This window comes from Drosophila teissieri, chromosome 3R (assembly GCF_016746235.2).
Source record: "Drosophila teissieri strain GT53w chromosome 3R, Prin_Dtei_1.1, whole genome shotgun sequence".
NCBI lineage: Eukaryota > Metazoa > Arthropoda > Insecta > Diptera > Drosophilidae > Drosophila > Drosophila teissieri.
In genome coordinates this window covers 28,681,951-28,704,168 of record NC_053032.1, presented here as the reverse complement: position 1 = coordinate 28,704,168, position 22,218 = coordinate 28,681,951, and the positions used below count along the sequence as shown (strand labels likewise).

At 42.7% G+C, this 22,218-nt stretch overlaps 1 protein-coding gene across 8 annotated transcripts; it reads right to left on the bottom strand.

Moving 5' to 3' along the window:
- Positions 1–11: 11 nt before the first annotated feature.
- Positions 12–20,890, bottom strand: LOC122620142 (ABC transporter G family member 20). 8 transcript variants are annotated; one of them, XM_043797467.1, is made up of 11 exons: positions 13,380–13,887; positions 9,535–9,755; positions 5,586–5,792; positions 3,217–3,733; positions 3,011–3,159; positions 2,719–2,860; positions 2,375–2,662; positions 1,573–2,021; positions 1,446–1,506; positions 1,049–1,380; positions 12–988 (listed from the first exon to the last, which is right to left on the bottom strand). In XM_043797467.1, exons 2-11 carry the CDS (start codon positions 9,546–9,548, stop codon positions 814–816), a joined length of 2,334 nt encoding a protein of 777 aa, XP_043653402.1. In that variant the 5' UTR covers positions 9,549–9,755; positions 13,380–13,887; the 3' UTR covers positions 12–813. The 8 variants fall into 8 exon arrangements, with proteins under 8 accessions (XP_043653402.1, XP_043653406.1, XP_043653404.1 ...); XM_043797471.1 differs by having other exon boundaries at positions 2,381–2,662; positions 2,719–2,824; positions 13,380–13,886; XM_043797469.1 differs by having other exon boundaries at positions 2,381–2,662; positions 13,380–13,884.
- Between the last annotated feature and the right edge of the window lie 1,328 nt (positions 20,891–22,218).

Sequence of the window (22,218 nt, the reverse complement as noted above, 5' to 3'; positions counted from 1 at the left end):
TAAAACAACAATTAAATTGAATTTTATTTATTTATTCACTTTTTATTATTATTTATACATAGCTGCGTTCACATTAATGATTACTTAAATAAGAACGTTTTTCACTTGTTCGTTGTTCATTGTCTTATGTTTGTTCGTTGCGAAATACTTATGCTCTGCGCAAAATATTTCCTGAAATGTATTTTTACGTACTCTTTAGGGTAGTTTACATTATTGTATTTAATTATGTTTTACCTTAAAAACTTAAACCCATACAAAAATGCTTTAAGCTACTTAATGTTAATAACAAAACCCACCATTGTTTTTGTTCGTTTTTCATTGTGTTTTCTTTTTGTTTAGGCTTGCCCTACGTGTATTCGCGTGAATTATGTAGAAAAAACAATCACAGTCCATTGAAAATATATAAAATTAGTTGTGTTTGTATGTGATAAACTGCCCGTGTCGGCATCGAGAAAAGGTCTAGTACAGAGAGTTGCAAATAATGGACATCTAGAGCAACGGATTACTGAATTCGTGACACAAAATATTTACAACATTGCATTTAGGAGTACCTAAACCTTACGCTTTAAACTACGAAAGTGCGGAACTTAGCCTAAGGAAAAACGAGTGCCGAGCGGAAAACTAAGGAAAGCTAAGGAAAGCTGCGAATGTGCTTAAATAATTTATGACATTTGGGCAGATACGAGGGGAAGTGAAACTCGGAGGCGGAAGTAAGAAGAAGTCCCGAAGTGGGGGGTAAACTAACTAGGACGACAAGGACGACTAATCGTGTTCTAAAGTAGGCATCTAAAAGTAGCGTAATATCTGAAGATCCTAGCCGCGCTTGGACCGCAGCACGAGAAGCGTCAGCACCAGGAAGCCCACGATCCAGGACAGCGTGCTCACATAGCCGATGTACACATCCGACTCCAGTATCGCCCAGCCACGTGTGAGGATGGAGCGCAGCGAAGAGGTGGCCAGCGTTAGTGGCAGGCACAGTGATATGTATCTGGTGGATAAGAAAACCTTAATTTCCATTCACAACAAACTAATTCTTAGACAAACTCACCTCAGCACCACGGGCATGCCCTCAATCGGCCAGATCACTCCAGACAGCAGCAGGGTGGGATAGAAGGAGCCCAGCGCCAACTGGATGGCGTTCCTCTCCAGCTCGCACACCGAGGAGATGAGGAAGCCGAAGCACATTCCACACATGCCCTGCAACAGGGTCAGCACGATCACCCAGAAGAGGTCGCCGTTGTTGGTGACTCCGAACACCACCAGCATGAAGATCAGCACCAGAGTGGTCTGTCCGCACATCACCACGAACTGGGTGATCACGTGCGAGAAGAGGATCTCGAAGGGCGAGACGCCAGCCACCCAGGAGCGATCCAACAAGCCCTGAAAGGAAGTAAGCAAATTTCATTATAATTGTTCCCCAAAAAAGATAGTTCTCCTCGACTTACCTCAGTGCGCTCAATGATCAGAGCCGATGACGTCAAAGCGACAGCCAAGAAGAATACAATGCTATTAAATAAAAGAATAAAAAAACATTAATGACTCTCCCATTAAATGTATATCTATGAAACCTACGTCAAGATCACGCCAGGTGCCACGAAATCGGTGAACGATGGATTCATGGTGCCGTAGATGGGGTCCCTGAACTGAATGGGCACGTCGCCCAATTTTGGATTGCTGCCGCACTGGCCGAGAAGGCCCATGGCGAAGTCCCTGAAGGCCAGCTGGATGTCCCGATTGAGCATGACGCCGATCTGCTGGTTGGACATGTCCAGCCACACCTTGACCTCGGAGGAGTCGATCGTTTCGTCGTCGGAGTCACGTCCCAGATTGGCTCGGGCAATAAAGGCGTCCGTGAAGTTCTCGCTGATGTAGACCGCCCCCCAGGCTGTGCCCTTTCTCACGGCTTCTTTGGCATCGTCCAGGTCCTCATAATATGTTTTAACCACGCTTGTATTCAAATGACTCAGATAACGACAGCCCAGGTTCTTGAAGTGGCATCCGTCCTCCCAATAGCAGTTCTCCTGAGAATAAAAGTGTTTCAATTGGTTAGAGTGCAAGTGATTAAAATATAATATTAAAATAGTTGAACTGGTCTTTAATACAAGTTGCATGATCATTAAGTTTATATTTAAGTGCTTTTTATTTTCTCATATAAAACGCTCTGCTTAAATGGCATCAAATGGTAATAAAATCCCTATATAACTTAATTACGATTTTATGGTTGTGAAGGTTTTAATAAACTTAAAAGTGGTATAATCAAATTCTATAAATTTCTGTCGGAATTCAAACTAACAAACTCTTCAGTTCGTGTTACCTTGAATACTGAGTACAGTCTTTGAGTGTGCGAATAATGTGTGTATAATGTGTGTCTTACCCTTACCGTGTCGTTCATCTCTCCGTTGACTATGGCCAGGTTCAGGCCCTGGGGATCGCGTCCGATGGCCAGGCAGAAGAGGATCACCTGCATGACGGGCAGGGCGAAGATGAAGAGCATGACGCCCACGTTGCGCCACATGCGGAGCATGTTCTTGGTGAGCAGGGCGCGGATCTTGCCCTTGGAGGTGATCTTGCACAGGTTGGCATAGCAGTCCTGGCAGCTCTCCTCGTCATTGGGATTGTTGTTGCGCCTGGACGGCGGCGGACTGTAGGGCTCCTGGTTGAGCTGTCGCAAACGATAAAGATTAACCCTAGAACTAACAAGGATATTGCAAAACGAACCGTGTAGATGGAGCCATTGCTGTCGTTGATGAGCACCTCCTTGCTCTGGTGGAAGTTGAGGCCCACCACGCCGCCCTCCTGGCTGGAACTCGGCTTGTCCATCTTGCTGCCAAAGGCCATGGCGTGCAACGAGATGTTGTTACTACTCCCGAAAAACCAGTTCAAAACCACAAACAGATGGAGGTGGAACACAGATTGCAAGCATGCGAGTGTCGGATGGAGGAGAGTTCAGAGTGTTGATTAGAGTGGTTGTCGGGTTAGCCACGTGGTGCATGCCAGTCTAGATCCTTACCTGAAGTTCACATGGGTCACGTCGCCCTTCTGGCTTTGGATGCGGGACAGCTTGAGGAACACCTCCTCCAGGCTGATGCACTTGTAGATGGAGAGCAGGACGCTGGGTGACTCCTCGGCCAGCAGATGACCAGACCGCATCAGACCGATCTGAAGATAGTTCATTAATTATTTTAAATTTAGCTACCTAATCTCTGAATCACTTACCGTATGCGCCTGTCGTGCCTCTTCAATATAATGTGTGGTGATGATGACCGTCTTCTGGCCCGCCTTGGTGATGTGCACCAGGTGATTCCAGATGCTCTGACGCAGCAGTGGATCCACACCCACGGTGGGCTCATCCAGGATCAACAACTCCGGATCGTGCATCAGGGCCACAGCGAAACTCACACGACGCTGCTGACCACCACTGAGATTCTTGACCAGACGCTTCTCCGACGGCAGATCAAGGAAGTTGAGCAGGAACTGTAGACGCTCCAGGATCTCCTTGGTCTCCATGCCGAAGATCCAGCCGAAGTACATCATGGTCTCCTGGATGGAGAACTCGCCGTACAGTGCGATCTCCTGGGGCATGTAGCCCACACGTTTTCCGGGAACACCTGATCCCCTAGTGCCGGGCTTGCCGCCAAGCACAAAGATCTCACCGGCGTCCATGTAACGACGACCCACGATGCAGGACAGCAGGGTGGTCTTGCCACATCCGGAGGCTCCCAGAAGACCATAGCTGGGAAAAAAGAAAAGTAATATGAACAGATTAAACAGTGTCTATTGAGGCAGCAATGTTAAAGTAATAAAATCCTAGCACATACCATACTAAAACCGTCATGTAAACATTAATTGCGAATATAATTATATTGCCTTTAAATCTTTTTTTTATAAATATTATTGAAAATCTGACTTTACTTATTAGCATTTTTAGTTTTACTGAAAGGTCAAATTTTTATACGCTTTTCGACCATTAAAAGGGGGTCACAAAAGGTCAAGAAGCCAGCCGTGACAAAGAGGCAAAGAGATTATATGAAAAGCAAGCAGAAAGAGGTAAAAACATTTAGCCAACTCAGCACGAAAACTGTCGCCAGCGTAAACAAGCCTATATACGTAACTGGATAGGTATATATGTACGTATATATACGATCGTGGCATGTCGGCGGCGATGTCAATGCTAATTCCAGCAGTTCAAGTTGAATTATTTCGAAATGTTCACCTTGAAATGTAAGAAATGCCAGCAGCTATCACAAAATGCGACTCCGCCCCATTTTTGTGTGTTTGGGGAGGGGTTAGTCCCCCATTATTATTATCACCATCATCATCATGATGAACTTGGTGGCTGTGATTATTGTGATTATCGCATTGTTAGTGCGTCGTCTGTTTTCGTTTGGTCTTCGGCCTTTGACAAAATAATATTGCAGCTCGTAGGTCGCACGTTTTGGCCTCTTATTGAATCTATTATTATAATTAGCGTGCTGAGCCATTTAACGAATTAAACGAGACAAAATCTGATAATACAGCCCCTGGGAATAGGAGTGTCTGTCTGGAAGTTGGCCAGCCTTTAATCGACTTCAATCGCTAATGCACTGACTTTGAGAGCCCAAAAGCAGTTCGTTGACTCGTTTAAAGCCGAAAAAAAAATATGACTAACTCGGCGACCTGACCTAGGTCAAAAAGCTGAACGAACCTGGCTGTTAACTGGGTCAAGACTGCTGCACAGACGGCGGAGAATAAAATAAAAATCCGTTACGACACAGCATTTATTCGCTGAATAAATCACTCAGAATGCCGAAAACAAGAAATAAACAAACTTTAATAATACAGCTCGGGCCGTAACCAATGCCAAAGGCAGCGAAGAAAAAAAAAATGAATATACGATTTTTTATTTTTATGGCCCCTAAATGTTTGCCAAAAATTCGTGTGCCGCAATTAAGCACATGTGCCGCGACAAAGATGGCAATAGATCAGTTTGGGGGGTCTCTGAACAAACATCATTATTGTTTTGCAGCCATTTGCAATCCCTTCAGACGACAATCGATCAATTTAGCCGGGCATATTGGTTTTGTTTCGAGAATAACGCAAATAAGCCCGGTGTCTGGCATACAAATAGATTTCGGGATTAATTGGCAAGACGTGTGGACTTAGTCGCGTCATTGACGTCAGTTGGGAAGCGGCTTAATTGGGATCACTCCGCCAGGGGCATCTCTGCGATCCGAGTTCAGGTGAACTTTCCTAACGACCCTCGCTTAGCCGCTAGAATTATCATGCAAAAATGCCGTTTCAATTGCAAGATAGTCGAACGACTAAACCGGTTAGTCGCATATAATAGCCGCAATTAGACGCAAGCGTAACCAAGTGACCTCTGATGTAGACGAAATCGGATCGGAGATCGCTGCAAGTGCAATCGAATCTCAGACACAAGGAAATCGCTTAGCATTGCTGCTAATTTCGAATTCGAGTTCAGCCAGCATTAGGTGCTAATTACTTTCGCCGTTTCTATTTTACGAACTCGCTAAATTGAGCTGTCAACATTTCACTTTTATTGATGTATATCCCGCCCCGGAATCGCTCTCAACACTCTCACTCACATTGTTCCCTTGGGCACGGTCATGTTCAGGTTGTTCAGCACCTGGTTGGCGTTCTTCTTTTTTCCGTACGCCTTGAAGGCATGCCGCACGGATACGGCGGCCTGTGTGTTCCGGGGTCCAGTGGCCGGAGCACCCCATGCCGCCACGGCATTGGGCTGTGTGCCACCATCGTTGTTTGTGGCCGCCATCGCGGAGTCTGTGGAAATGCTGCAACGATATGGGGAAATAAGAATTAGTTCAAGGTTTCAGGTTTGGCGCTTTAAATAAGTATTATTATCATAGTACCTAGAGTAATTAAATTTTAATAGTTGAAATACCACAACTAGTATTATTTCTAGAGTTTATTGCTAGTCACTTCATACTATTAATATTTCTGAAATTATAGCTTATCGTATGATTAAAGAGAAACCCAAAGCAGACTTGTTCAAAAGAGTTAAACAACATCTAAAAGTAAATAATGCAGCTGCAAATTCAATTCAATGCATAAATCGCATGAGAATTTACATTTTAAATGCAGCCTGTTATTGAACTTGAAAAATACGGAGATTACAAAGATTACGTTTATTTAACTTTAGAGATCAATCGCGGAATTAGCAAAATATTTATAAACTTTCTTAACAAAGTAAGATCTCAGCTTGCATTTCCATAAAAGTCGCTTTTTCAAAACGCCTTACGTATCATTTAGTTACTCTGGTTTTGTAAGACCTTTCTGAGCTAATCCTTTTAAGTGCGAACATTAAAGGGAATCATCAGTGTTAACCATACATTGTAAAGAGTTTAAGCTATACAAAACTGGTTTCATGCGCTAGATAGAATATTTAATAGTGTTATAATTGGCAGCTTCCTGCTGTCGCATATCAGATATATTCATTTGCATAACGCTTTGCATTTGAACCCGCTTTGAATGTGTGCTTTGGGCTTTGTGGGGTATGCTTCAATAGCTCGGCATCTCGGCACCGAAACTATGTCAGCGGCACACATTGCAAAAAAAGCATAAAACAGAGCGAAACGGCAAAAAATACAATGGACAAGCTTGGCAACACTTTTCATTTCAATATTTATAGTTGGGCACTCGTCTCTTGAGCAACGCGCTTTTTGGCCACTTGGTCGACCGAAAAGCTGGAGTCCAGCCGAAGTTAAACTTAAAGTTAAAGTTAAGCTGAAGTCGTATTGAATGCACGAGGTGAGGTAAAGTCGTTGGCCAAGTCTGGTTTTGGACCAGCAATGGCTGATTGCCCAACAGCCATCCATCCATCTACCAAGTTGGTCAGCCGTCGAGTAAATATGCAAGACAACTTTGCAGTTTGCAGTTATTATTTGCATTTGCATTTGCATTGGCGGAAAATTATGCAATTCCCATGCAGTTTTTGCACGCGTCGCAAACGTGTGAGCAGCCAAAAGATTCGACAATTTTGGGTCAAGGTTAGCTGCACTGTTAGTCGGGGAAAGAAAGTTCATAATTGCCTGCAATTAATCACATTCGCACCTTATAAACATATTTTGACTGCCAGCTATAAATTATTTTTTTCGGCTTTTCATATCATTAGCGCTGGCAAACGAGCAAGTCATACCAGAAAACGAGAAGCGAGACAAACAGACCCAAATATAAATAACACGCTGGAGGGGGAAACTAGTTCAAGGTCACTGATTGAGCGCATTCGATTGACGATATTTTGCCTTTTTTCTGTTCCCACCGATGTCGCTTTCGAAAACGAAACTATTTGACCGTCCCGAGTTTTTTGCTAATAGATTGCGTTACTTCTCGTTAAGATAAATATTCGATCGGCGGCAAATATTTGCATTTATTATATGGCACGAGATGGGTGGGGATTGGAATTGGGATTGTGTTGCCCAACGGTCGAGTGGCGAGCAAACATCCTCAAATAGCTCCGTTTGCAGTGAAAATTAAGTGCCTATATTATGCGGCCTATCAAATATTAGCATAATGCGCTGACAACATTTGGGGCTGGGCCGCACGAATTCTGAATATCAAACGCACTCAGAAATGCTGCCGTGCTGCAATTTCATTCGACCGGTTGACGAAATGTGTTTCAAGTTCGTTGCCTGAGTCTTTCGATTTGCGTACGCGCACAGTGGTTGGCGCGGAGTTAGTCACAGCCCAAAAGCCAAGAGACAACAGCCAACGGCCAACACTCGCGGGTTGCGTAAATCGGTGCGTCTCTGTGTGCGCCAGTCAACAATGGACAAGGTCAGGCCAGGTAGTTTTTTATAATGACAACAAACCGACATTTTTTCCTCTTCTCCTCACTTTTGTGCTTGACATTTATGGCTTGAAGATTTTTACCCGCCGCCGATGGTGGTGTTTGTTTGTGCTTGTGAATGCTTATTGATAATTTAATTAACTATTAGAGCGCTATTTATGCATGCAGCGATGTGCTCAGCACGGGTCCACCATTTTTTGTGACTCTTATCTGGTGGATTTCTTCAGAGACGCACCCAGCTGAATGGTGGAGCGTGAGAATTGCTTACGCTCTGTCAACATACCGAGGTATGGGCGGAAAAAACACTTCGAAACACTAATATCTATAGCCCCAACTGACTCGTCATTTCCTTTAACCAGAAACCATTAATAATATTAACTGCACTACTCCGCATTAACTGACACATTTTCCTTTCCGCCCTTTGCTCACCGTGCTAAATGCGAACTTTAGAATGTGTAATTGTCGTGGCGAATAGTTTGAAATAAACGCGTGCGGCGAGAGGCAAAGAGCAGAGTGACTCCCACCGAGACGACAGTGAGGTCATCTAAAGATATAGACTAGGAAGTACACAGGGAGAAACATGGGAAAAATCAAATTTAATGTATAAGTACTGATTGTACAGAAGTACGAATTTTGATCCGTCCTTCAGTAAGTTGTATTGTAATCAATATCTTCTTTGTTTTTTTTCTGTGCCACTTTACATAATATGCTGAGAGGCTGCACTTCGTGCTGCGATTTCATTGATGATCGAGCCTCCTAATCGTCTATAATCATTATCGGGGCTCAAATTGTTCCTGGCTCCGATGAGCTGGAGTCTGTCACGCATCGATGCCAGCGAACGAATGCTGAATGCTAAACACGCCGATCCCCGGTGGGTTCTTAGGACTCCAGACTTCAGGGGAATTCCAGGCCGGACCGGCTACTTATTATTGGCAGGCAAAACACCTCTTAGCCATTTCCATACAAGTCGCTGCCACACGCGGAAGATGGAAATGTCGTGTAATTGCCTTTTGTTGTACTCTTTTTGCGCCCGCATATGATTAAGAGCTTCTATTCTTGGGACAACGAGGAAGCCATTGAACTGACAGACTTGTCATTTGCCAAATAAATCAGCCAACTTCCATGATTTACAAACTGAAAATGTAAGCTGGGAGATACCCAGTCAGTGTTTCATCTTCACATGAATCGTATGAGTCCGCAGAAGTGGATTTGAAACCAAAAGAAGACGAATTCGCAATGGTGGGATATTATGCAATGAGCCTTTTGGTATTTGACATAATTACAAACTCGTTCGCCCCGCTCAGAAATGCGGTCGCATTTTTGGGCCTAGCTGGCAAATATGCAAAAGCGATTAAAAAATCAGCAAAAGACACAAAAAATACAAAAGATACATATGTATATGTGCCCACAAGTGGGAAAAAAGACAGGCAAAAGGGTGAAGAGCTGGAAAAGTCAAATCGCTGGATTATGCAATGTTGATGGCTCGACAAGTGTTGAAGTCGAGATCGGGCGTTGACAGCAGGAAACTGGTAGATAATATCGATTCCCCAAATCCCAGGCTGATGACTGATGGCCGATTGACTTGCCACCAAGTGGGTCAACATCAGTGGGTTAAAATGGAGAAAGAAAAAAAAAACGAAAATAAACCGAAATGATTGCGTTTGTTTCGCACCTTGATTGCAATTTATAGTCGTAATCTCTGCACGTTTACCCACGAATTTACTTACGTTGATATCAGCATTTTATTTGTTTTTTGTTTGTTTTTTTGTCGGCGATGGTGGGTGTTGTTTTGTTGGCTTTGTTTCGCCTATTGCTTGTTTTTATTTGCCTTTGTCTAAATGCTAGTTACTTTGTTAAGCGTTTACTTTTACTTCGCTGCCGGGCCAATCTTTTGCAATGCCCAAGTGGCTGAGAGGCTGTGCTTTTTATGTGTTTCAGGCACACATTGCTGAAATGTATAAATAATAGTCATGTTTGAGCGTAAGTTTTTGTTTGATTTATGCATTGGCTGGAGACCTGGAGTTTGCCGAGCTTGTATGTGTATCCATCTATTTTTCTTTGCCGGCTTGTGTTTCTTTCACCTGGGCTTTCAATATGGCGCATGCGTAACGTTGTATTCGATCTGGCTGGCCAAAAGTCAAGGTATTGGTGCTGATGAATGAGGTGTCATCAATGAATTTACGCCATAAGTAGCTTAGAATTTGGGAGAAAAGCCTGCTTCTAGATCACTCGAAAAGAAACAACAACCGTTTCAAACATGATACAATCAGCACCTTGCGGTGTTTACTTCTGTAGTTGTGATAATGGTATAATGCCATAATGCTGAGTCATTTCTGATGACTGCAGTGTTATACGGTCAACTTTTACACAACTGTGAATGTTTCTTGAACGAACGGACCAAAAGCCGCTTAGTTCCGCGCAACAATAACACCTTAAGTAGTAATAACAATAATAATTGAGAGCCCGATAGCAATGTACGCATTTGACATTGGATCTCTGATGTTTTCGGAGCCACTTGGAGATGTGTTAAGCACCGAAGCTTCAGCTTTCAGCTTTGAAAACAACAGGCAGGTTCTTAGCAATCATTTGCTATTCGCTGATGCCTAGTTTGCATGCCGAGTGTGTTGCCGTTTTTCTATTGCCAAGGTCAAAAGTAGCTGGCATGCAATGGTGAAGCTCCGTGAGTTTCCGGTGCAGCGGAAAGTTTTATCTAAGCGCTAACAAGTGCGTCATCCCATGTGCTAAGTGAGAACCCGAAAAAATGGGGGGCAAGCATCAGTTACGAGTTAGTCATCTGGAAAACCCATGGACTCGCAATGCATTTAAAAGTTGCTCAATCGGGTGGTGGCCAGTTGAGCATAAAAGCATACAGACATTTAACCATTTAACCATTTAGCCGTTTAACCAGCTGCAGACAATGCTTGGATGAATTTATTCAACACAATTTAAATTTCAATGGGGCAATCTCGATGCAAGCGCTGAACGACTTTTCAGCAGCTGCAGACAGGAAAAACCATAATTAAAACTTATTGCTTAATGGGCCTACGTGTGTGGGCTACGAAACGACATTAATTCGGCCTCGAAAATTTTAAGAATAACAACCGAAAAAAAAATAAATCTCCTCGATGTGCACATGCGAACACCCAACACTTTCGATCTCTAGTGGCCAGTTTTCATTTTCTTCGACTGGCTTTTCCGATGACATAATTTCAGGCACGTATGTCGGTGAGTTGGCTTTTCAGCAGAAGTGCAACAGTATGCGACACACTTTCGTGACTGCAACTTCTTCGACGGGCGGGCATTTGGCCATTTCTGCAAATGGCGAGCCAAACCAGTTAGCAACTGGTTCTGCAACAGGTCTTTAGACTTTTCTGCGGTCCGTGCCCAAAAATAAATAGTCGAGCACTCACCCTCACTCACCCACTGACTACAACCAAGGTGTTAGATAATCCAGATGGTAGTCTGTAAAGCCAACTTGGGTTGGACCTAATCAATTCGCTAGTGGCGTGTATCGATTGCCAGTAGTTGCTCTACTGAAACCAGTCTGAAGTCCGATTCCTGCGAAAGCTCGAAAGAGAATGTCCGATTGCCTCAATTAATAATTAATTTTCTCAATTGTTGTGTATGTCTCACAGTTGCACAATCACATCCAGACTACTTGGAGTTCAGCAGGGGTCACGTGAACCCCGACAAATGTTGGGCTTGCCATGGAATATTTTTCAACCCTTTTGAATTTATAATGTCCACGAGTCTGAATTACAGATGTACCTTAAAGGTCTACAGCTGTAAGGCCAATTGAGAAATCAATATGACGAACTGTCGCCCGGATTTAATCTCAAGCAGCTCGTTAAATATCTTACTTGACTTTATTGAGCAATTAGGGCCTGTTGATCGGTTATTAAGTGACCGGCGTCATGGGACACAGCACAGTATTAAGTCCAGTTTAAGAACAATTTGATTCTGATTTGTTATGCAGCTCAGGGCAATCATTGTGAGGGGAAGTATTAGTCGTTCGCTTAAAATCGGTTAGAGCAATGCAAATTGTTTGCAATTAGTCTAACAATGCCCATAATCATATCGGAACGGATCCGATTGCTAAGCGAATTTTCTCGAGTTCTGCCGGCTATTTATATAAGCTTTTATCTTAATAGCTCAGCGCCGCTGCCTTGGTATTAATTAAGTGTCGCAGCGTTTTACGGCTTAATAATGATGCCTATACCTCTGGATATCTAGACACAGTCTCAGTCAACTTCACTCTGTTGCCGAGTGGAATGGATCGAAGGCACCTTGAACTCTGCTCGAGGCATAGCCGCGACGTGATAAACAGAGAATAAGAGGCCCCGAAAATGTTCACAGACCGAAAGAAAGAAAGACAGATACTGGAAAATACAAAAAAACCCAAGTCGAATATACCAGTTCAAGTTTAAACTTTAAATGCTGCACAGCTCGGAAATGCACATGTGGAGAGAGAGAGGGGCTAAACCTTGACAACTAATTTCAGGGCCTTTGCCGAAGGTCTCTGGGTGCACAAAATACGACGATGAATGCAGTTTATTGTAAGATATAATTGTTATTATTATGACGCTTTGCAGCTTGTGCAATGAAAATGCAAAAAGTCACAGAACTTAATTGCGCTGAACTTTGCTCGAATTGCAGTTTGCAATGTCCAGTGAAAAAGTGGCTAGCTGCTATCTGTTTGTAGTCGACCTCTTCCCATTTTGGTGGTGGGCGTCACCCAAAGCCGCTAATTCGTTTATTTGGTCAGGCGGGAGGGATCAGCTGAAATGCGCTGATCTCAGGCATATACTGAGAAACAAAGGGCTTTTAGCTAAATACTTATGGCAGTCGTAGGTCAGAAACGTGTTTTTTACTGCCCGAGGAAAGTGCTTGAGGTCCGGCACTAGAATCAGAAAAATTCCACTGCAACAAAAAGCCAGGCAGGCTTCTGCACTCTGCCATATAGCCGATCAATAAAAACAACATTACGCAAAGTGCTATGGAGATAATATTCATGTGCAATGGCTGCATGAATGACACATCGGGGCGATGTGAAATGCAGTTAATGACCGAAATTATGACCACATTTTCCACATTTTTTTATGCAATTCACATTCATTACAGGCAAAATGTGTAGCAACATCGCGATGGAGTTGCCGTCGACGGATTGGTAATATCAGAGTGGGCATATTCTAACAACGTTTTGGGTAGGGACACGATGACCACCACTCCGCCCATTATTTGTATGCCAAGCGCGGAGCACACGCGTTGAAACATTTTGGGGGGCGAAGGAAACGCGGGCGGAGACATCCACTTTGTTATTGATGATGTGGATCTCGATGATGATGATTATGATGATGGTGGAAGTTCGCAAACAAAGTAATTGACGACAAAGCAGCCATTGGCAGCGGCCATTTGTTTTTGTAAAGAATAAGCTGTTGTTCGCTTAAATATCATACTGAATGCCTTTTGGGCGATTTCCTGAAACGTGTGTCGATGTCGGCACTGTTGGCCATTCAAGCTCGGCAAATTCCAAAAAGGTTCCATTTTGTTTGATGAGCAAATTTACACTTACAATGCGCGTTCTAGTTGGCCTGGGAGCAAATATGTTTGCACACAATTTCAGTCGTTTCGCTGGTTTCGTTTTATAATCCACTTCTCGCCAAACGAAAGACTTAGGACACGAACGCGATCGCTTGGGATCTCAACAGCCGATGGATGATGGGATCAGTCGACGTTCCACGGGGGTTCACACTTAAAACGACGAGCGGACCGAGGGAGCGTATAACCGGAGCACTTGCGTTGCGCTGAAAGGTTCGGCTAAGACTGACTTTGAGTCGCTGGCCAAAAGGCGGACTGAGCCGAGCTGAGTTGACTTAAGCTGATGCTGAGACGCTGCCGCTGCGTCGACGTCGGCGCTGCTGGCTTTGCACTTTACACTTTGTCAATGGAAGCGACAGAGATGGAGGCAGCGCAAGAGCGAGTGCGAGTGCGACAGAGAGGGAGCGAGCGAGCGGTAGGCGAGCGGACTGCGATTGCACTTTTGCACGTGCGTTTCAAGCGCGACTTTAAACGCGTCTAGCTGTTGGACCTGCGAGTGACTGACTGTCTAAGTGCCTGGGTCTCGACTGAAAAGCCAAAGCTTAAGCGATAGCAAACCGCAAAACACCTGCGCCTCAAAACCACTCGAAAAGCCACTCACTTTTGAGCGGTTTGGTGGCAAGTTAGCGGCGAATGAGCTCGTCGCGTCCAGCAAAACAAGTGAACGAGTGGCAAGTTTGTTGGCTTCGCTCCTGGCGGCGGTTCACCTTCTCTGAAAAAGGGCCCCGGTTTTTGGGTTTTTTACGTCGTTGTTGTGACGTTACATGTATGTACATACCACTTATGCAATCCACGAACGACCTTGGCTATCTTCTTCTTCGGCCAGAATTGCAAAAGCCCAATGGGCCGCTCACCCATTCACTGCGGCCCTCTTTTTTTTTGTTTTAGATCATTTAATGGCTTCATTTGGCCGTAATTGCAATCGCAATCCCATTAAAATTCCCAAGTCTTTTTTAATTAGGGCTGCTACTGCTTTTCTTTGCACAGGTAACTAACAATCCAACTGGTGCAAAGTTCACCGCTAATAGATCAAATGGGCCATGGAGAGATATACATTTTTGCAGCTGCCCAAGGCGAAATTAAATGCCTTAATTACTATAATTGCTATGCCAAAGAATGCTTTTGGTGGCTGAGTGATGGACAGACAGGCAGCCAAGCCGCAAAATCAATAAACATGTCTATATTAAAATTTTGTTGTTTGCCTATTGCACAATTTCAATGTCATCCAAGAAGAAAAAAAATCGAAAAAATTAACAAGCCGGCGTTAAGGGCGTGACTAAGGGCGTTTGACGTGTGTTAGGGAAAAACGAAGCCACGAAGCCAAGAAAGAAACAAGAAACAAGAAAATATCCAAACAGACTAAAATGTCCACTTTTGCGCAATGCTGACATTGAAAATGCACAGCCAACTTGGCGATGTGGGTGTTTCTGGCCAAAAGAGTGCCATCGAATCGGGTGTTGTAACAAATCGCGTTCGAACATCTTAAGCAGGTTGTCAATGGTCAATGGACAGTAATACAATAGCAAGTTGGGCTTCAATTTTTTGGGAGCTTTACATTTTTTCTTTTGCTATTAAACGGCAATTAACTGGCAAGGTCGCCTGCTACACATTATAATATCTGCCCGTCATGCATTCCTGGGATCTAAAGCAGTAACTTATCAAGCTAACAAATCGCTATTTAATAGGCCTGTGTGATTTTTTCCTTACAGATTACTCATTCGCCAGGTGGAACGGGCAGTCGGATTTAATGAATCGCATAAAACCGATTTCGCGGCTGACTGATGGGCCTGTAAACATCCTCGTAGTCGCTGCAATGGATATTATTGTGGTGTACAAAACAAGCAATTCCGACTTGTTTCGGGGGATATCAAGAAATAAATAAACGAAGTGCGGCGCTGTCGCACTTGACATGGTTTTTGGCATATACGACGCGCAACGTGCTAATGAGCCCTGAAAAGTCTGTTCCTCAGCCCTCATTCATCATTAAATTGGGATATGTGGCAATAGTTTTATAACGGTTATGATTCACTCTGCTCATCCACATCTAGTTCCCATTTCCAGGTAATTTACAATAAGTAAAAAGCCAGGTCATGGCATACTAACTTGTGCAGTGGAAGCCGTGTGAAGCCTTCAATATTTTGGCTCTTACAAGTTGCAAATTTCGTAACTGTTGTCTTAGTTTCAACTAATGGATAACGCCCACACAAGTATAACACAGCCAACATGGTTTGCCATCAAGACGAAATCCAAAACTAAGCTTGCAATTTTCTAACTTGGCTTTTTGTCTTTCTTTGTCTTGTGGAAGTTTCTTTTTTTGGCCAGTCATGCTGTGCAAGCAACAACAACACCTTGGACAAGTTTGTTGACTTCGGCTTGGAAAAACGAGAACAACAACAAATGGTAACTGCGAAAATAGCAAAAAAGTTATTAAAGAAATTGGTTGACAAACGTTTTTGGGTTTTGCCATTGCAACAATACTACACTCCACAGCTTCACTTACAATTTCGGCCTTTTGTCTTTCGATGTGCACATTTCAAATCCACATTTATAGCCCTCCATTCCCAGTCTTAGTCCCCATTAATTTCGGCTTAGTTTCTTCTTTCCCTCCATTTTTCGGTTTATCTCTCTGCTTTTTACACTGCTGTGAAAATGGGCACAAGGTCGTCGGTTTTGAGAGGAGGAAGTTTGCTGGGAAGCTGGCGCAGCAAAGGGGCCAAATTCCAGACGGACTGCAGAAGCTCCAGTCTGGCTTTAAATTAATTGCATCCAGCCACGAGACGACGGTGGCGGCAAACTAAGGTCCATAAAACGGATTGCACTTAACGATAAAATTTCCCTTTCGCTCGAAACTCGTTTTGGTTCGCTCACTCAGACTGTGTCCTAATCCCCTGTGAATCACAGGAGACTTAATACAAGAAAGAGGCAATTAACAATCCCGCTGAAAAAGAGACCTTAGCGCTAAAATTAAAGGTAACTCTTTGAGCAAGCCGAGTAATTAATTTGTATCTTCCTGTTCCTGTTCAACCGTAGGCAACAATTGACCTCAAGTAAATGGCAACTTTATAAGCCATCAGATCAATTAAGTTTCATTAACCTTTATAAGGTGGTTGTGTTCAAATCTTTCCAAGATATTCAAGATTTTTCTCCAATTTTGCTCACTGCAGCTCAACGCAATGGAGTGGAAAGCTCCAGCTGCCGCCAAGCTTTTCAGCACTCAAAGTAGTTTCTTTCGCGGCTTGCCAAATCTTATGCAATTTCTACAACTCTGAGCTGAGGCTCGACTAGTTTGGCATATTTTCGAGTGGCCACATGCAAAAGAGCTGCTAGTGTAACAGATAAATTAATTACAATTAGGGGTTGTGGCTGGTTCATAAACAAAGATCTACGAAATGGCAAACGCAAACGGCCCATTGGTTTTGCTGTAATTACTTGGTTCACTGCGAATCACAGAGAAGAAGCTGAATAGTAAAGTGAATCTGGCTTGACTCGTCTTCAGCTGGAATAATTTGTGAAGATTTTGGCCAAAGCTATCAAAAAAAGAAAACATAATACACGCCCCAAATGTGTCAAGGTCTTTTGTAAACCAGCAAATGAGCAAAAGAAACAAGCCACATAAAATTAAATCAAATGGAAACTGAAAGCTGGTCGAGCGATTTGGGACTGAGCTCTATTTTTCGGATATATATCTATAATTATCGGGGGGAAAACTTTTTTGGCACACAATGCAAGGCATTTGAGTCAGATTTTTGCCAAGTTGATTGGTCGCGTTGCACAACTTTTTTGTCTGTTTGACCACATTTTGTGGCAATTAGCAGACTGGACAAATTGTTGTTAATGCTATGAGCAAATACGCTGAAATAGTTGCTCTAAGACAATGCATGTGGCTTCTTGCAGTGAAAGTACCTTAAATATATTTACAAAATTTTAGAAAAAAAAACCGACCATAACAACGTCATTGTTTCGTGGAAAAGACCGTCGCACAAAAGCCCTAAGAACAGGCGAAAATTTATGCGACAGTCTTTATTCAGGACAATTATATTAAGCCTACGTGATATGGCTGGTTGGCATTAAAATTTAGCTCACACTGTGTTCTTCGGTTTATCAAAAGGTGGTAGGTTACTCAGAAATTCTAAAGCCAGTGACACTTGCACATCACGGAAATAAACCTTCAATTGTTTAAGTTCTTATGACACGCGTGTGCTCTTTTTTTTCAGATTTCTTTTTTAGTTTTTTATTAAGATGAGTGGTGATTTCCTTTAAGATCTGTGGCCTTACAGGCCAAACGACTGTCTCCACAGTGAGTGGGATAGAAATTAAGCATAATCTACCTTAATGGCTAAAAAACAAAGTTCAACATAGCTTGTAGACGTTCTGTCTGAAAATGTACGTATGGAATATGACTGAAATAGTTACTAATGTTCTACAAAAGATAGTTTATAATAGATTTGCTCTACGACCTTTGAAGCCTATTACTGGAGATCAACGAGCCTGCACATTCTCAGGTCCAGTAGCTATAATCGTGTGACTGAGCCATCAAATGGTTATTGAGCTTACGTTTTTTGTCTCGGCTAATGTAATTTATTAGACAACGCTGACGACTTTAAATTACTTCAAAGCTTTTACTTTGAGCTTGAGTTTTATATCATTTTGCTGCGCCAATTCAATGAAAAGCTTAAGTAAAAGCGGGCTTTTGGGAGCTAAGCCAAGTTCAAAGTAAAACGTTAAAAATGTGCTGGCTATAAGATTCATCAAAGCTCATATCAAAGCTTTGTACACTATACAACACATGTTGGGTTTTAGGTTTAAAAACAACCATTAAATGATGGGCTCAACTTTAACACATATTTGTTAAGTATATACAACTTAATATAGATTTTACGTTAGTCATAAAGGATCCCACATTTGGTGTAACCAATAAATTTCTATTAAGCCTTCTTAAGTAAGCGATAAAAAATAATTTTAATTGCGCCATAAAATAACTGCGCAGATTAGCAGATAGCTATCATTTATTGCATATGGTTTTCGGAATTCCAATTGTACAGTCAGCCATTAGAATTTTAATTTTAGCGCGTGCTAGAACTGTTTTAAACGACTTCGTCTGTATGAGGGCGTGCTTGGGTTGCAAATCATCACCCATAATCGTCCATAACAACAATTAACGACACGCCAGGAGCGACAGGTATAAGTAAAACATGTTGACAAACCAACAAAAAAAAAGGCAGACAGATATCGGAGTAATTTCCCAATACTTCGATTCCACTCACATCTGAACTAGTTCATGCGGAAGTGACGTAGCTGATTGTAAGGTGGATGTTGTATAATGAAGGCCAACACAAGAGAGACACCGTTAAAGGCAACAAACAATCTCATTTCGACCATCGATACGGCGGTTATAGACCCGACCTAAAGCCGCATTCGAATGCTAATGATATGATTATGTTGGAAATATAATGTGGTACATGGGTGTTGGCATAAAAGGGGGTGCTAGTATACAAAGTGCAGACTCATTAATAGGTATTATCCAAGCAAAGTTATTCGTGGAGCACTTATAAGTTTATATTGTAAATTTGTACCCTAAATTGATATACTTCTGTTGCTACGCCCTTGCTTGGTATCGCATGTGCTGCCAATATTATGTCATTCAAAAGCGAGCCAAAGAAGAAACTCAGCATAAATGAATGACCAATTTTATTTGCATAAAGCCGATACTTTCGCAGTGAAACACACCTCCCTTGTACCTGAAGTTGCGTGGAATTATGGTAAAATCATTTTTCACACATTGTGCGAAATCGACCGATTGCCGGATGTGTCACAATCCACTCAGCTGCAAAAATCTCCCGGCTGACGCTGATTGCGGCGATGATGGACGTTAATTTGTACGAAAACTCATTTGTTTGCCATTATTTGAGCGGGCTTGCGAGGGAAATTATTGAAATTTGCAATTAGTTATATTAAATGCTAAGTGCTGAAAGCCAGCCAGCCGTTGCCGAGCGAGGCTAAGCAGTCTCTTTACTAGAAACCATCGCCCTATAGCTTTGGCGACCCTGGGTTCTATTTTTAAGCCTTCAGCTTAGCGTTCAGTAGCTCATCGCAGAGTGTGCCATAACTTGCTACGAATTTGTTACCTTACTACGTATTTATATAATTGCGAATTTCACTCGTCACTTTGTAAAGTGTCTGAAGTTGCTGAAGTTGCTTAGCATGTGAATAAATGCAATTAAAGCCCAACGCTTAATAAGCATGACGTGGAATTTGCGCAGACGATTACGAATTGCGAAATTGGGAATTTGCCAGGCGGCGACAAGCTGGGCTCACGGATTCCTGACTCCGACTTCGACTCCGATAATGATCAGCTCCCCAGTGAGTTGTCTATATATTCATTTCACCCAGCCACCATTATGCCAGCCTTGTGCAATGCACCGAACTCCAGATGTCGAGGGTGGCTATCGAGGTGTCATTCACGTTTGGATCTCAAATAAATACTTCACAGCTCGCCCAGTAATGAATGTGATTATATGCGGTTTCTTTCACTCGGCTTATTTGAATATTCATTGATCGGCGAATCGAACTGATAAATATGTTTTTCGATCTGGCGTTCCCAAAATAAATGACATAAAACACGTGCCCGCCTGTTATGCAATGTGTAAGTTTAAGCTTTTGCTTAGCAATAAATAACAAATCTATTTGAATTAAATGAAAACACTTTGTTCTTGAGCGGCGACCATGAAGCAAACAATCGAATGACTTCGGCAACGAACTTCAGAAGATGATCGGGTAGATGGTTCAGTTCCGTTTCGACGACGGCTCTCGACTTAACGACTAGTTTATGGACCATTAAGGGCACTTTTAGGCCAGCTGTAATGGCTGTGACTCACATGGCACTGGGGTCCGACCAGCTGAAATGACGCTTTATCCTTTCGAGGTCCATGACGGGCTGCTGCGTCTGCTGCTGGCTCAAGGTTGCCTCTTTCTTGGGCGCCATTTTGCCGTTTGCGAAAGGGATGCACTGGACACTGGTCACTGGGCAATGTGGTTCAATGGATGATGCGAATAGCAGTTGCACAACTGGTTTGCCTGCCGCAGCTGCCAGTAAATAGTCTTGTTTATTTCGATTTGTTTCTGCACACACACCGATCGGTTTCTCACACTGAAATTCGCGTGCGCCTCCGCACAAAACAAAAGACTTAGGCAGCGAACTAAGACTTCATATTAGGCGCGAGTGAGCGAGCGTTTTTTTTCTTGCTTTGTCTTGTAACAGCTGTTTTCTGGTTTTCAAACTCACAACGTGGACTCGAACGACAATCGCAAGGGCGCGGCGAAAACAGCGGGCTTTAAAAAAAGAGCGCAGGTAAAACACGTAATTTGATTTATAACTAACTCTTCTTTCCTATAAGGTACACGTAATAAAAGAGCACAAAGTGATATCGTTTTCTTTCGCTATATGGCTGTAGCTATTGCTTTGCTGCCGATTTCTACTGCTGCTGCCAAACGCGACGAAGTCGTGAACGAAACTGAAACCCCAAGACGCGCGCATCAGGCGCAAGAGCTGCCGAAATGCGACAAAAGCTGCAAAACGAGAGAGTTGCCGAGAGTTTTATTTAAAAAAAAAGCAACAAAAAAGAGACTTGAGATCGTGGGCTAGAGAGAGAGGAAGAGCGATTGTATTTTATACGATGTTGATATAGTTTTTTCACATGGATAAACATGCATGGCTTTAGTCATGCACATGGGGCAGTGAAATATCAAAAATCGAACACACCGAGCCAACGAACTTAATGGGTGAATGTAAATTTGTTAAATTATTGCAAAGGTAATGAGTTAAAATCGCTGTGCAGATAGTTAAATAAATACCATATTTTCGTGATCTAAATACTTATTTTTTTGGCTTAATTGGAGAGTGCAAATTTTAAATTATATAATTAAATATTTTCCAGAGTAGCAATGCTATTTGTATTAGCTTTCCAACACTTCCTGCTTGCAGCACTTACAACACATTAATCAACAGGTCTTAGAAAATGAGCTTAATTATAGCCGTTGGAAAATCACATTTTCGACTAGCTTCGGCTACACCCAGTGTGCTTCATTTAACCATTTTTCACGGCATTTGTTGCGCCTTAATTAAGACATTACACGATACCGTTAAGAGTCCCCCAAAGCGCCTTTTGGGTCCTAAATACAAACCGCTTACTGTCGCGTTACGCGCCACTATAAATTATGAACTACACGGCAGAGTGATGAACTTTAAGACGATTATCAAGCGGTGGTCGTTTACCCATCAACGGAATGGTATCTTTATGGCAGTAAATGGCAAGATGTGTACTACATAAACGAAACTTAATTAGTAGCGCTAATAAAAAGCGAAGCTAAAGTCATTCGGTGAAAACTTCTCTGCATAAAACTTGTATAATTCACACATTTCACGTCAACGTGACAGAGATCAAATTAGAAAACCGCATATTTTTCGACATCTTCATTTAAAACACAGAGGGAATTTCACGCTGCATTATTCAGGCATTAAAACCAATCAAATGCATCAAAACAAAGTCAAAACAAAGCAATTTTCCTCGATCAGAGGTCAGTTTTCAAGTTTCCGGCTCAAGCGAAGGGGCCAGTGAAAGCGGAGGTAAGTGTTGCGCAAATTGCAGCAGAAACTAAATAGCCGGGTCTTAAAATAAAAGCTTATCTAAATATTTATGCTGTTTTCAATAGACCGAATTGGTATGCAAATGGCGGGCATACTGTCGTCGCATTTCCCAAAATGCAAATGGGCTGCTCTCTTGGCCACAAAAAGTGCTCTTTCACTCGCCGCAAAA